The following is a 14,812-nucleotide window of genomic DNA, read 5'->3' as shown; positions in this document are numbered from 1 at the left end:
TGATTAATTGTGGCAAATAGTCACCAAACATTGCAATAGGCCATTTAAAATATGTTTCAGTTTATGAATTTGTCTTGTTGGTATTCCAGTTGATATTTAGAAGTAATGTATAATATTTGAAATGTTACATTAATATGTCATATATGTATTAAAAATACCTCCTACTTCTGACACCCTACAAAACTATTATACTAAATATACAAGCTTAATTATGATTTTTTATACTACAGTTTGTTAGTTGATTGATGATTAAACTACTCAAAACAAACATCAAAAACAGATAGAGCTATGTCTTTTATACGCCACTTTAATAGTTTATAAAATATATTGGATTGTGTTGGACAATAGATGCTAAAACTTATACATTTTATTATACATTATACATTTTAATCTTTTCATTACAAATTGAGTGCCTCAATAGCTACAACTGTGACATGTTTTCATTTTCAAAATATTTCTTCAACAGATTGACATGGTAGATCTTGGTCTTACCATCCACTTTCATCCAACTGTCCATTCTGTTGAGCAGTTCCTGCACTTCAGAAGTCCCTTTACACTGGAGAGTTAGTGTTGTTGTTGTATGTGGATAGCAGAATCAAAAATGTCTGGCTGGCCCTGAAATATCAATCCTTGACCATCTGGTCACAGAAGTGCTTCCAGTTGCATAAAAATATTCTCAAGCAAGTTGTCAGGTCTCCTCCAGTTGGCTTTTGAGGTACATCTTCCTCACTCTGGGTCTTCTTCTCCTGTTCACAGTCCTTTCAATATCTGCATCAAACCTCATAATGGTCATCCATACAGTAACTCAAAGGGTGAAAGTCCTGTACATGCTTGTAGAACTTCTTGGTAAGCAAATAATACTGTCCCCAGGTGTCTGTCTCAGTCACTTATTCTCTCCTGCCACATCATCTTCAGCATACACTTTAAAACTGTTGACTCTCTCACATGTAAGGTTATACATCTCTTACATCAATTATGAGAAACTTGGTTTCTCTGTCAACCACAACTTCTTTTGGAAAGCCTACTTTGCATAACACTTCCAAAAGGGCTTTGGCTACTCTCTACATCTGTATCTTTGACAATGCTACAGCTTCTGGGTAATGTGCTGCATCGTCAACTACTGTCAGCATGTATCTGTTGTCCTTGTCATACACAGATGGTAGTGGTTCAATCAATTCCACAGTTATTCTGCTGAATGGCTCTTCTATAAAAGGCATGTCACCCAGTGGCATCTTGGCCACTTTTCCTCCAGACATTGTCCTTTAGCAGATGTTGCATGACCTGTAGAATCTGGTCATATCTCTGATGATTCCTGGCCAAAAGAAACTCTTGATGATTCTGTCTACTTTTTTCTTTGCTTTTAGGTGTTCTCCCATAATTCATTCATGGTCCAACTTCATCACTTGAATCCAGTATTTTGTTGGTACTATGATCTCTTTAAAGGAAGAGAAGAGAGTATTATACCAAACCTATAAAGGCAGTTCTACTAAGAAAATTATTCTGCAAGTCCTTTTCCATTAATATCACATATTTATTGGCACAGTTAGCCAACTTGAACTGACCATCAATCATGAGCTGTGTAATCATTGTGACAGAACATTATTCTTGTGATGAGGCTGAAGAGTTATCTATTCTGTTTCTTTTAACAGCAGGTAGCAATGATGACAGTCATTTTTCTTGTTTCTTGCCTGAACCATCTCTGTAGGTAGCTACAGCTGTTATATGTCAGAAGTTTTGTTATTGCTTGTTGACGACAGACTTGCACTCACTCACATGTCTCATCTTATAATAAGCATAGCATTACTTCTCCCTTTTGTCTGATGAGTTCTTGTCACCTTTGATGGCATCTGGCTTCTGGTTGGCCACAACTGGTTTCAATTTTAACTGATTATTCCTGGACTTGCCAGTTATACTACTTCTATAGGCTTCCATGTACTGTTCTGCAAACATAATTATTGCATCACTCCTTCAACACCCTCTCCTTTAGATACAGTGGTATGTTAGTAATGCACATGATTATGAACTATTCACATAATAGTAGCTCTGAGAGTCCTTCAAAACCATCTTTATATTTGACTATGTCAATCAACATTGTGAAGCATTGTCATAGATATGCTACAAACTGAAATACAGTCTCTCCAGTATCATATTTGACTACTCTGAAAATCCAGTGAAAACCTTCCTCAGTAAGTTCATAATGTTTCAACAAAGCTACTTTTAATTTGTCAAAGTCCATGGCATCTTCTGACATCATGCCAACACATTTGTAAGCTTTGTCCTGTGAGAAGGCAGTTGAGACAGACTACCCAGTCACCTTTTTTCCATTGATAAATTGTTTAGGCAAAGTAATCATGATGAAACTTTGTAGAACAGACAGCAACTGCCTGCTGTGGAGACACAAGTGTAGAGGATGACATTTCGAGAGTCTTCCACCTTTCGTCTTCAGGTCAGTGTATTGTCAGTCTTGTACAATGTCCTGGTGGACATAACACGTTCTCCACAATCCACCAGGACACTACAAAACCGACAACACCTACACACACTGACCTGAAGACGAAAGGCAGAAGACTCTCGAAATGTTGTCCTCTACAATTGTGTCTCCACAACAGGCAGCTGCCATCCATTCTAACAAGTTTCACCTTTGTTCCAGTTCTGACTTTGGGCAAATCTTTCATGTGCCTTCAAGAAAATATCCATGGTATCATTCCGTCAGGTTTGAGCAACTTAAGTAAGCTGGTTCTGACCCATTTTCATTCATGAGCACTTCATCTTTCTATTGGGTAAGCTTGCTAGTCTCAATTGGTCCTCTTATTCTCTCTATTTTCAATCTCTCTCTCTCTCTCTCTCTCTTCTTTCTCAACTTATGCTCTTATATTCTTATTCCTGTCTCTCCTTTCTTCATTGTTATTTCTGCCTTTCTATTTTTATTGCTGCATTTCTTCCTCTCTCTCTCTCTGTTGTTTAACAAACTCTCATAGATCATCATCACTGAGCCCAAGTCACTCACTTCTCTCTCTCCACTTATCAAAGTAATCCAACATGGTTATATAGTGTGTTGCGACTTCTACAATATTTTTGCAACAACTATGCATAAACAGACTTACTTCCACCACGATTCATGTCTTCTTTTACTATTTTTTACTACTGTATAATCCTGTTTGGCTCACCAATGTTAAGTTTTTATTTACAGATATGCAGGTAAGATTCTTTACAGTAGGCATTCCCAACTTTTTGGTAATAAATATCAACAATAATCAAACAGCACACAATCCATTTGTTTAAAAATATTTTGTCAAAGTCCACACAGACTGGTTTAGTTCCTTTATAAAACAGTTGACAAGACAAATTATTCTTCTGTACTCTACTTTTATAATACAATCTGTGATCATTTACTTTATAATCACTGATATAAGCTCTTTATGGCTAAAAACATAAATACACAGTCAAGATCTATTTGACTATATCACTCAATGGCTTTGTGTTACTCTTTTATATAACTAACTCGTATTACATTTTGGATGCATACATATGGCTTGACTGAGACTTAGAATTTCCTATACACTACAAGATACTATGATTAATAATACTAAATCAAAGCAATGAGAAAAGCTTAGAAAGTTCTAGAAACATGATGTAGTAATACAAGCACCAAATCACAACAATGAAACTACTCGAAATGTGATTTGTAGACTAAACAAACCTGCAAATGAACTATTGCTTCTAAAAATAACTAGATTTAACACTTATATTATATTTAAACCATCTGAATCACACATACCACTTACATAAACTTAAACAGTCAAGTATATCTAACATAAATATAGTATACATGGATACTGAAAAAAATGTGGATATGCATTTTGGAGGTACTTGACGATATAGAAGTATAATATGCAAATTATACAACAGACAAAAGTATTTTTATTCTTTACATGAACAATGCATTGCATTTTGACTTGACAGACTCTGTCAGACTAATGTCATTAATTCACAGACATATTTTGAGTGCAAATACATTTGTAACTCATCTGGCTTTTTTTGTACAACCAACTTGTATATTTTCCTTAAAGCTTGTTACATTTTGTGTAGATATACATAGTAAATCCAGAATCACAGTCAATATTCTTTCTCCAGTACAGGATTAGTCTAGCAGACCATGCCCATCCATACTGGGTTAACCCTTTCACTATGGGTCATTGGTCAAAGGTCATGTCATCACGTTTGTTGCCTTGCATTCAAAATTTAATTCAACTACCATTTTATTACTTTATGTTAATAAGTTTGGAATCAAGTTGTATATTATAATTCAAACTCTAATATTATATATGAGGTAATTTATTAACTTAAAAGTAGATATTAAAAGAATATATCTAAATACAGGTTTTAGTTAATCACGTGGTATGTTGAATGCAGTACTGGTTAAAATTATGTGTTTATTATGTCAATATACTAAGTTGATCGTTTCATACAAATTAGGAAATCAGATTACCAGCAGTAACTAACTAGAGTATAAAATAAGAACCTTATATCTTTTTAATTTGCTGAGATATAGCTTATGTACTGAATCAAACACAGTGACCTCATTCACCTCTTTTCATTTTTAGAAACAATCCTTTATACACTCTTATTACAATCTATATCATGTGAATAACCAGTCGACAGTTTAGGATGTCCCCTAGTGGTTTTCTCAAATTTTTAATCTGTGAAAAAACTACCATATTCTTACGAGCCAAGATTTCAAGTAGGTAGATTGTGTATCTAGCCTGCTGAATGACTGATGATTTTTAGACCTAGATACAACTTAGTTACTGAACTTAACAAATTATAGTGGAATTCTATGGTATCAGTATAGTTATTTATGACTTTTTGGTTATTCAAATGTACATATAAAACATAATATAAAATTTTTGTTTAATATTCTCCACCTGCAAAATTTTAAAAGGCTTAGCAATCTATGTCCAACAGCAACCAAATTTAAAGGTCATAGCCAGGAAAGATAATTATTTGCTTTGCTTCTTTATTTATTGTTCCATATTTTAAGAAAAACAAGTTTTGTAAGTTATTTCTAAATAGTAATAATATACGACATTTAGTAATTGAAATGTGACTGTTTTGTAATTACTAGTCACTAAAACACAACCAAGACAGAATCACTTTGTAAAGAGTAAAGGTCAGTTTTATATTATTGAATATGATACCATGAATGTACATGCACCATGTCAATGCAAATTATGTAATGTTAGCTAGGCACAAATGGAAGGTCAATATAATAAAAAACTACTAAATATATACTGTTAGACTACACATTTGTATTTTGGTGCTATAATATGTAGCCATTCTATTTAGCATGTAGAAAAACAATTTATATTTATTTCCTCTTTTTTTTTTCTTTTTTTTTAATTATTTTAATGTTTACAAGGTCAATTAATTGATAGACACCACATAGTTAGGGTATATAAAATAAACTATAATGTCTTACTGAAAACAAACACTTGAAATGTATTTAGGAAGTTTTAAAAGAGTACACAAATAAAATTTGATTTTTGAGACATATAGTTTTTTTTCATCATAACATAAATTCACTTTGCACTAAGGTTAGTAACGACTTAATATTTTAACAAACAAATCTTTAGTAAAAATATTTCATTAAAAAATCTGATTTTTGTTTACATAAAAACTGTAATCTGTACTAAAAGTCTACCAAATTTTGTAAAGATGACATACTGTACCAAAAGTTATTGAATAAATATTTAACATATGCAAACGTGTATGTGAACTCGTATATTATACCAAGACTGTTGTGAAATGGTTAATCCAGTACTACAATACATCAGTAGAATCACCTTACATGCTATGAAGAAATATGAAAGAGGTTATTTGCAATTACATAAATAAAGAAATTGCAATTTGTAGAGGTTATAAAATGGCATGGATATTATATGTATAAAATCAACCATATTACTTACTTCTAAAGTATCAGGTTTACTGGAAGGGCCTTACCACTTTTTATATTGGAATAACTTTTCTCACATTTTATATATTCATCCAACTTTAGAAAGAGGCAGAAGCAAACATTAAAGCCAAATCTCTACTATGATTACATTGTCTAAAATACCCCTCAAACAATACTTACTTGTGTTTTTGGATATCTTTAATTCCACCACTCTGATTACCAAGCCGTTCAGCTGGATTATCTCTACAAAAGGAAAACAAAAAATGTTTATTAATGAGAGTTACACATTAGATTTTTAAATGAAATCAATTAAATTATTGAAATGTATATACAGAAATTTTGTTTTATATCCTCCACATTAATGAGAATTATAGATTAGATTTGCAAATGAAATCAGCTAAATTATTCAGATACACAATAATCTAAATGAGTAACTGATTTAAATAGTACATAGGATAATTATAATCATATCATTAATAGAAACTACTATTAGAAAATGAGTGACCAACTATTAAGTATATAAGAAACACTTTAGTAAAAGATTATCATTACAGCATTGAAGGTGAAGAAGGTTAACATATTTTTAAGGAGAGAGTAAAGTTTAATTCATAAACCAATTCAGTATGATAAATATTCCAAAATAAATGATATTAAATTACCCATTCTACAACTTTCTATTCAATGTCAACACTTTTTACAATATGAAACAAAGTATACATTCACTATATCAAATACTGAGAAAAGCATAACAAGTAGCAAGGGCAGCCAACTAATTACTCAGAATATAACGTGTTTTTTTTATTGTTAAGCCCAAAGTTACACAATGCACTATCTGCACTTTGTCCACCAAGGTATCAAAACTTGAAATTTTCTGTAATAAGTCTTCACGCTTTCAGCTGAACTACTGTGGGGTTAGTAGAATGGTTATAGAAGCTTTTCGTAAGCTAGTTGTTCTAATGTGACATTGCCTGGGTATTACTTGAACACAAAGCTGATGTTCAATTATTTTTAAACACAAAGGATCAGAGATCTTATGTTCTTGGTGTTTCTTATGAATGGCACTCTGCATAAGAAATGTGGTCACTTTCTCTGCAGAATTGCTCTTCCTCAGTGTTGGCTTGACGATGTGCAGCTTGTCTTTTTCTTTGACTGTCAAGGTGCGTTTCCTTTTCTTGTGAAGTCTCACACTGTCACTTTTGTTGCATATGCTTTGCTGTTTGTGATGGGCAATTAGCTCAAGAAATATTTATAGTACCCAACTTTCTTCTTAAAGTAAAGTGAACAAAACCAGTTTATTTGTACAGAATTTACTGTGTTCATTTTGTCTATTCTATAAATAAAACAATTCATGTTTGTCAGCAGACACAACAGCATTTGACAGATTTTTATTCTGACATCACAACAGCAGCACACTTCTATAAAATACACACGTTTTTCAAATATCATATCCACTTAAATCCAATCAAATATCTAGTCCAGCTTTTGTGGAAGAAAAGTATATTACAAAATTTTCATTGACACTAAAAATGTGATGACACAAACATTAAACCTGCATATGCTGATTTCATATCTTTATAAGCCTACTATTACAGGGACTAAAAGGTGTCAAAAAATAGACATGAATTTAGATTTATTTATTAGATTCATAAACAAGCCTATTTATTATTAATTCTACTTAATATTTTAGAATTTTAGCAGCATTTTGTTTAAAATTTATTCATTACTGTACCAGTTAGCTTTAAAATAATATATCATTATATTCATTCATCTTTCTCACCTGCAAAGCTTCTTAATCAAAGCCATGGCATTTCGAGAAATAAGGCGAGGGAACTCTACAGCATCAATTCCTTTTAGAATAATATTATAAGTTCTCATAGGATCTGATCCTGTGAAGGGTGGTCTAGGTAATAACAATTTTATTGAAGTATAATTTTTAACTTTCAAATATCTGGTAACTAAAGCATTTAGTTAATTCCATATTTACAATATAAAACATAGAAAATTTAGGTCATTTACTTCAAAATAATCAGGATTTTAACATTTTGTGTTTCTTCTTTAATTCATTCTTCAGTGACAAAATATAACAAAATCTCTGACCACACAATTTTTTTTAACAGCTAGCTTACAAAAAGAGGCACTCATGTTTGACTGACTTTGATTAATTACAATCATATATAACTGTTCTCAATTAAAAATAAAGAGAAATGCTTTCCAAGTGTAAATCAACTTTTAGCTTAAAAAATAGTGCACAGTTTCCAAACCATGGCTCCCTTAACATTGTTTGTACAATGGCAAAAATAAAACAGGCTTTTTTTTGTCAATAAATATGCATATAATTTGGGTCAAAAATGTAGGGTAATTAAATAAAAAGTTGAACAATTCTCTTTTGTCAAAAATGTAAAATGTCATTAAGAAATGAATACAAAGCATACATCAAAATCCCCAGGATCATTAACGTGCAAATGTATGCTCCAAGTTCTCTCGATGACACATCGAGATTGATTTAACTAATACAACTGACATCTCAAACTCTGAAATTTTAGGCAAGTTTGCACATGAGTGGGTGTTCAGTATGATGCAAAACATACTGATTCTTATAAAGAGGAAATCAAAGTGTTTTCTGATCAGCTGATATGATAAATAAGAATGTAAACTTTCATTAATATCCAAGATAAAATTTCATGTGACTCAACTGTTTTATAAGCAGGAGCAAACAGCTTTCATTTCTCGTTACGATAATATTGCAGAGAAAGGTTAAAATGTTAAACAATATAGGATAGAAATGTTTTTGTCAGTGATATAGTACACAGTGAAAGTGTACTCAATACTGTGTAAATATAAAATAAATTTTAAAGTAAACACTCAATACTATGTAAAGTAATATAAAATGGAGGATAGACATGTTTTTGTCAGTGATATAGTACTCAGTGAAAGTGGGACCAATAATATGAAATAAATTTAGAAGTTTGCCCTGATAATATCATACTGCCAAATGAAGCTTGCACTAACAATAACAATACCAATTTGTTAACACCAAAAGTTAGACATCAAGGTGTGGCCCAGGTGCACAGAAATGCTCAACTATACCATTTCATGCAGGTGATTAAAATGTAACCCACTCAAATACTGATGAACCAACAGCAAATATGAGCAAATATCTCACTGTTTCATAGAATACATATAGTGACTTGCATGTTTTATACTTTGGAAATTTAATAGAATTATGTTTATTTATTTCATCAGTAGTTTTTCTATTACAGGACACCTGTAGCTAATAAATCCCCTCCCATACATTTGGTACTGAACATATGTTGTTTTTGTGCTTTCACTGGCATAAGTATGTATATCTATTTATATCTATCACCTACTGGCCATGGATATTGCTCTGAAAAAGTGCTGACTATTTTGGTTTCCATGACCAAAAGTGTATAAATTTTTTTTAATGTACTCTTCATATCTTATATCAATCTACTAATTAATACATTTACAAAAAATGTCTCATACCAATATAAAACTATACAATAAATCAATTTTTCAAAGTTTTAAATCATGTAAAAATGTTTTCTGGTAAGTTATTTCATAAAAATCAAGAAGCTTTATCTAAATTATTAAATTCAAATTATTTCTTTTTTTTCTTCAAACAATGTAATGTCTTAATGATGAGTACTCGTAAACAATATGTTCACTTACGTCCCTGTTAGCAACTCAAACATGAGAACACCAAGAGACCAATAGTCAGCTGAAATGTCATGACCACGGTTTAATATTACCTCTGGAGCAACATATTCTGGTGTGCCACAAAAAGTCCAAGTCTTCCTCCCTGTTGTTAATTTTTTAGCAAAGCCAAAGTCTACCTGGAAAAATATATGATTTCACTGACACTCTTAATGCAACTGTTTCTGTTGTTCACTTTTCAATATTTTCAACCTGTAATATATTATTTTATAAAGTAAAAACACAGAAAATGTGAATCTGGTTTACTTAAGGATTAAGATCCTCATTACTAAACTTCAAACAAGATAACAAATGAAGTGTCAAATCCACAGAAAGTTAAGATTAAAACTAAAATATTTTCAACAAAGACATTATTTTTTCCACATAGAACTGGAATACTACTTTCAACTTACAAGGTACTTTGCTCTAACATTGTTTTTTATTCTATTCTATTTCATTAATAGTAGTCTCCTTCCCATTACTGGTTGTACATGATGAATGGTGAGTTACCTGTGGGCATACCTATATTTGATCTTAATTTTGTTTTTCCACATGAGGTTTGTAAACGGAGGTTGTCTTTGATTGATAAGATATCATTACCACTGAGCAGAGCCTACTTCTACAGATTACTATTTTTACCAAAATAAATTTTACCTTTCTCAAGTTGTAATTCATACCTTGGGTTTTACTTGTCTTTTTTGTTTAATCTTTTGTTTTTGGCCTTTCTTTTTGAAGAGTTGTTTTAAAGTATATCATTCAAAGTAAAGAGATGATATTGCTATATTCTCTCATGTAAGTTTTAAAATTAAAATAGCTGTTGTTACAAATGTATCTTGAGTGTATCTTCAAAAAATCACATCCACTGCCTCCAACAAAATTATAATTTGTTTCAATATAACACTTTGCTTTTATTATTTCAACAAGAACACCCTGTTTTTTTTAAATATGTGCATTATTTGTTTCAGTCACAGCACTAAACATACAATATTCTTTTATTGTGTAAACTTATGTCTTCCTATAGAAATTAATATATTCTAAATGAAGGCAAAAGTCTACTCAATGGAAAAAAAATCATACGAAACACTGTCTACTACCAAGACGAACACAATATAAGCATAGTAACCATCTACAAGTACAATACATACCGAATTAAGCATATCTTTCTTTCTCATACACTAAACACACCACACCTAGCATTAATTCTTCATTGGATTAATGTATATATAAATAAATATATCAACTGAATGAAGAATTAACACCAGCTAGGCATAGTTAAAAAAAAAAATTCAATTAGAATGGTTGCATATTGTATTTAATAGCTGTCTCAAACTTGTGTTATTTCAGTATACAGTTTATAACCACCAATGATGACCAAGCCACAGGGAAAAGAAAAAAAAATCCAAACTAGGGGGTTACTTAGTAAAGTGCATACCTTCTACTACACAGCATTGATCATTTTGGCTCTCAAAAAATAAAAAAAATCAATCCATGTGTCTGTAATTACCAACAGGCACAGGTAATTCTTAGCAGGACAATGAAAAATAATATACTGAATTTTCCCAGCAAGTTCTATCAAAATCTGATAATGTTTGATTGAATTATGGAGCTTAAACAATGAAGAATTGGACTCCATGTTAATAGGCAAGGGTTTTTTTGAAATTTCCCAACCTTGACTCTTGATAAACTAACCACTTCTATGTTGGGTCATAGTCAAAATATATACCAACTTTTATCCAAGTCCATTTAAGGTAGCAGAGTCAGTAAACAATAAAATGAAAAATAGGCCAAGAATAACAAAAGTAATCAAACTATAAATCAATAAAAAGCTCAAGAAATCAGAGTGTGTAAATCTACCAGATGTACTTAATCTTGAGTAAATTATCAAAAAACAAATTCACTTGAATAGTTGTACGACACATTTATTTTTCTATAATATTCTTGTTAGCACAAGAAATTAAAGATTAAGTACAGTAGATGATAAATTCTTACTTATGCATATAAGCTACTTGCACTTTTCTCTAAAAGTCTTATTCTTTTTTTTATTTTTAATCATTTGATTTCTTGCTTTTCATTAACTTTCCTTGTGGTTTTATACATATCTCTGTGTCTCTGTCTGTCCGTTTCTGTGTACTTTGTTATAAACAACAAAGCTGAAACGAATGCTGCATCAGTTGAAAGGATCCCCAGGATACAGGCTATAATGTGGGATGTCAATTGTACCCTAGGTTTTGAAGGTTATTTTGTTTTTGTGTGTGTGTGTGTGTGTGTGTGTGTGTGTGTGTGTACACACACACACACACAGTGCCTTCCAAATGTATTCACCACCCTGAAAAGTCTCTATGTTTTGTTGCTGTCTGAGCTTGCAATTTTGAAACTTTCAAATGGGACTTTACATTTAGAATCGATCAAATATAATCCAAACTGAGAAAGCTACATAAATGCTGGTATTATATAGGTAAGTTTGCTTTTCAAAGAAAATTAGAAAACTTTCAACTGCACAAGTATTCAACACATTTGCTACTTCACTCCTAAATCAATTCAGGTGCAAAAGACCAGTTTGAAAGGTCACAAAATTAGTACAATAGCATCTATCTATAAGTAATCAAAGTGGTTTAACCTGACTTCAGAGTAAATGCATCTGTTCAAGCTACAACTCGTATAATGATGGAACAAACCAACCATGATGGACAAGGAACTTTCCAAATAAGTAAGGAATACAGTGGTAGAGAAAGTTAGAAGAAAATTTCTAAGTTGCTAATTATCCTGTTGAATGAAATCCATCATTAAGAAGTGGAATGTGTTTAACACCATCCACGTAATGCCATCTTCCCAAAATAAGTAGCTGGGCAGTCAGGAAACTGCTTAGGGTTGCCTCTGTAAAGTCAACAGTATAAGGTTCCATATCTGAGATGAGAGACAGTGTTCATACATTAACTATATCCTAATCCCTACACAAAGCTTTCCTGTATGGGTGAATGGCAAGAAAGAATCCATTACTGAAAGAGAATCACCTTAAATTTTGTGTGGAATTTGTGAAAACCCATGTGAATGCAGCAGAAAGTTTGGTGATCAGATGAGACCAAAATTAAGCTTTTATGTCTAAATTCCAAGTAATATGTCTGGTGCTAGCCCAATACAATACATGACCCATTCAACCCCATCCCAAATGTCAAACATGGTGGTGGTTACATCATGTTATGGGGATACTTATCATCACAGAGTGCAAAGCTTATCAAGATTTACAGAAAGGTAAATGGTGGAAAGCATAAGTTAAAATAGTCTGGCAAAAATTCACATTTTAGTGTGACAATGACCCAAAGCACAATTCAAAGCCACACTGAAGTGGTTTCTGAAGAAATGAATGTTCTGGAGTGGCTCAATCAATGTCCCAACTTGTATCAAAAAGAAAATTTTTGATAAGACAAAGACAGGTGGGTGTGGAAGGAGGGGGCTGATTTTCTACTTGATGGCTCTGTGACTAAATAAGAATGAAGGCTAATAAAAATTTCCTTTTTTCAAGCAATGACAATATTATAGCAAGTAAATTTATGTGAAATTTACAAGTACTGAAATGAAGAAATTATACATCACTGACAGGTAAGAAACAATGCCTTTCGTAACATATCTCCATATACGTAATGTTAAAACAACCCTGTTTAGAGCCAATTTATTTAGAGCTCTGTTCTTATGAATCCTTCATGAATGCTAAACAGGGTTTTACTATACTGACTTAGTTGGCTAAATACTTATCTAATATTTACTTTACAGGTTTTACTAACATTTAGTCTCCTTTACAACAATACTAAGTTTGATCATTACAGTTTTGAATAAAGATAAGTTCATTAAAAAAATTGTTTACATTATTTGTATGTCATTACTTTTAGGGGGTGAATACTTTTGCAAGGCACTGTGTGTGTGTGTGTGTGTGTGTGTGTGTATTCATACATATAAATACTTTAAGAAAATTAAGTGAAAAATTAGATACAAAGTTTGCTTAAACATTTAACAAGTAAATGGTCAGAGAAAAGCTCCAATGTTCCATTTCAGTTTAAGTACTCTAAAGATAAAGTTCTGATAACAGCTAAATAATCAGTTACACATAAATATACCACATTATATACACACAACCTTCTGCAAGCTACAGAGAAAAAACAACTTGACTAATCAAACCAGCATAACTGGTTGTAAGTACTTTACATTATTAATATTTTCTGATGTAGGGAGTTTAAAAATAAAACAAGAGACTTTGCCCCATGTATATAGTTTCCTTTTCAGCTAGCTTTTTTTACCAAAATATTGCACCTACCAGTTTAACATAACCCTTAATATCAAGTAACATGTTTTCTGGCTTAAGATCTCTGTAGATAATGAGACGAGAGTGGAGGTAGTCAAAAGCTTCAACCACACAAGCTGTATAAAATCTGGTGGTCATGTCATCAAAATTTCCTCTAAAAAAATTTGAACATAAGTTACTTCTCTAGTTAATGTGGAAAATGTAGTCATAGCATATCTTATATCAAATGAATATCAGTATCACACATGCTTTTGTAGTAGGTCCTTAGGCACATTATTTTAATCTATTAAATCTGGTTATAAAATTATTCATTTCAACAAATCAAGTTCTGGTAAATTATTTCATAATATGATTCACTTGCTTTCTCTTCATAAATATAAGGTACTCATCATCAACAGATATTATAGGTAAAATTTGCAAGTTATTTACAATCTCAATTTTAAGTTGGCTATTGTTTATATATCTATCCATAATTTAATGACAAACAAACTCATCACAATAATTAGAAAATAAATTTATTCAGTCATCCATTTCTCATTTTTTAACTATGAGGCTTATACTCCAAATTCTTAAACAATGAATGCCCACAGGAAGGAACAAAACAGAGAATTTAACCCCTTTTACATTTAACTCAAAATTGTATGTATTATGATGTAATCTAACATCACAGTTAACTCTCACTGCAGACTTTCAATTTGACCAACCATGTGACCTCTTTGTACATAGATGAGGGTAAGGATGCAGACTTGGTACATATGGATTTTCATAAAGGAATTGACAAGGTGGCATATAAATGGCTTGGAAAAAATTCTCTACAGGTGTGGAAGATATGTTATCTAACTGGATAGAGT

General features: G+C 31.7%; 1 protein-coding gene across 4 annotated transcripts in view; it reads right to left on the bottom strand.

Moving 5' to 3' along the window:
- Window positions 1–14,812, bottom strand: part of LOC143252918 (cGMP-dependent protein kinase, isozyme 2 forms cD4/T1/T3A/T3B-like) — a 132,529-nt gene that overhangs the window by 7,167 nt on the left and 110,550 nt on the right. For 3 of the 4 annotated variants that reach the window (XM_076505783.1, XM_076505784.1, XM_076505785.1), the window contains exons 14-17: window positions 13,974–14,115; window positions 9,644–9,807; window positions 7,731–7,853; window positions 6,134–6,196 (exon numbers count right to left, since the gene is read on the bottom strand). In XM_076505783.1, the coding sequence (XP_076361898.1) occupies window positions 6,134–6,196; window positions 7,731–7,853; window positions 9,644–9,807; window positions 13,974–14,115 (492 nt within the window). The remainder of the gene's footprint in view (window positions 1–6,133; window positions 6,197–7,730; window positions 7,854–9,643; window positions 9,808–13,973; window positions 14,116–14,812) is intronic. The other variant, XM_076505786.1, reaches the window with a different exon arrangement.

This window comes from Tachypleus tridentatus, chromosome 6, assembly GCF_004210375.1.
Source record: "Tachypleus tridentatus isolate NWPU-2018 chromosome 6, ASM421037v1, whole genome shotgun sequence".
Lineage (NCBI taxonomy): Eukaryota > Metazoa > Arthropoda > Merostomata > Xiphosura > Limulidae > Tachypleus > Tachypleus tridentatus.
The sequence above is the reverse complement of the archived record's forward strand: the minus strand, read 5'-3'. Positions and strand labels throughout refer to the sequence as shown.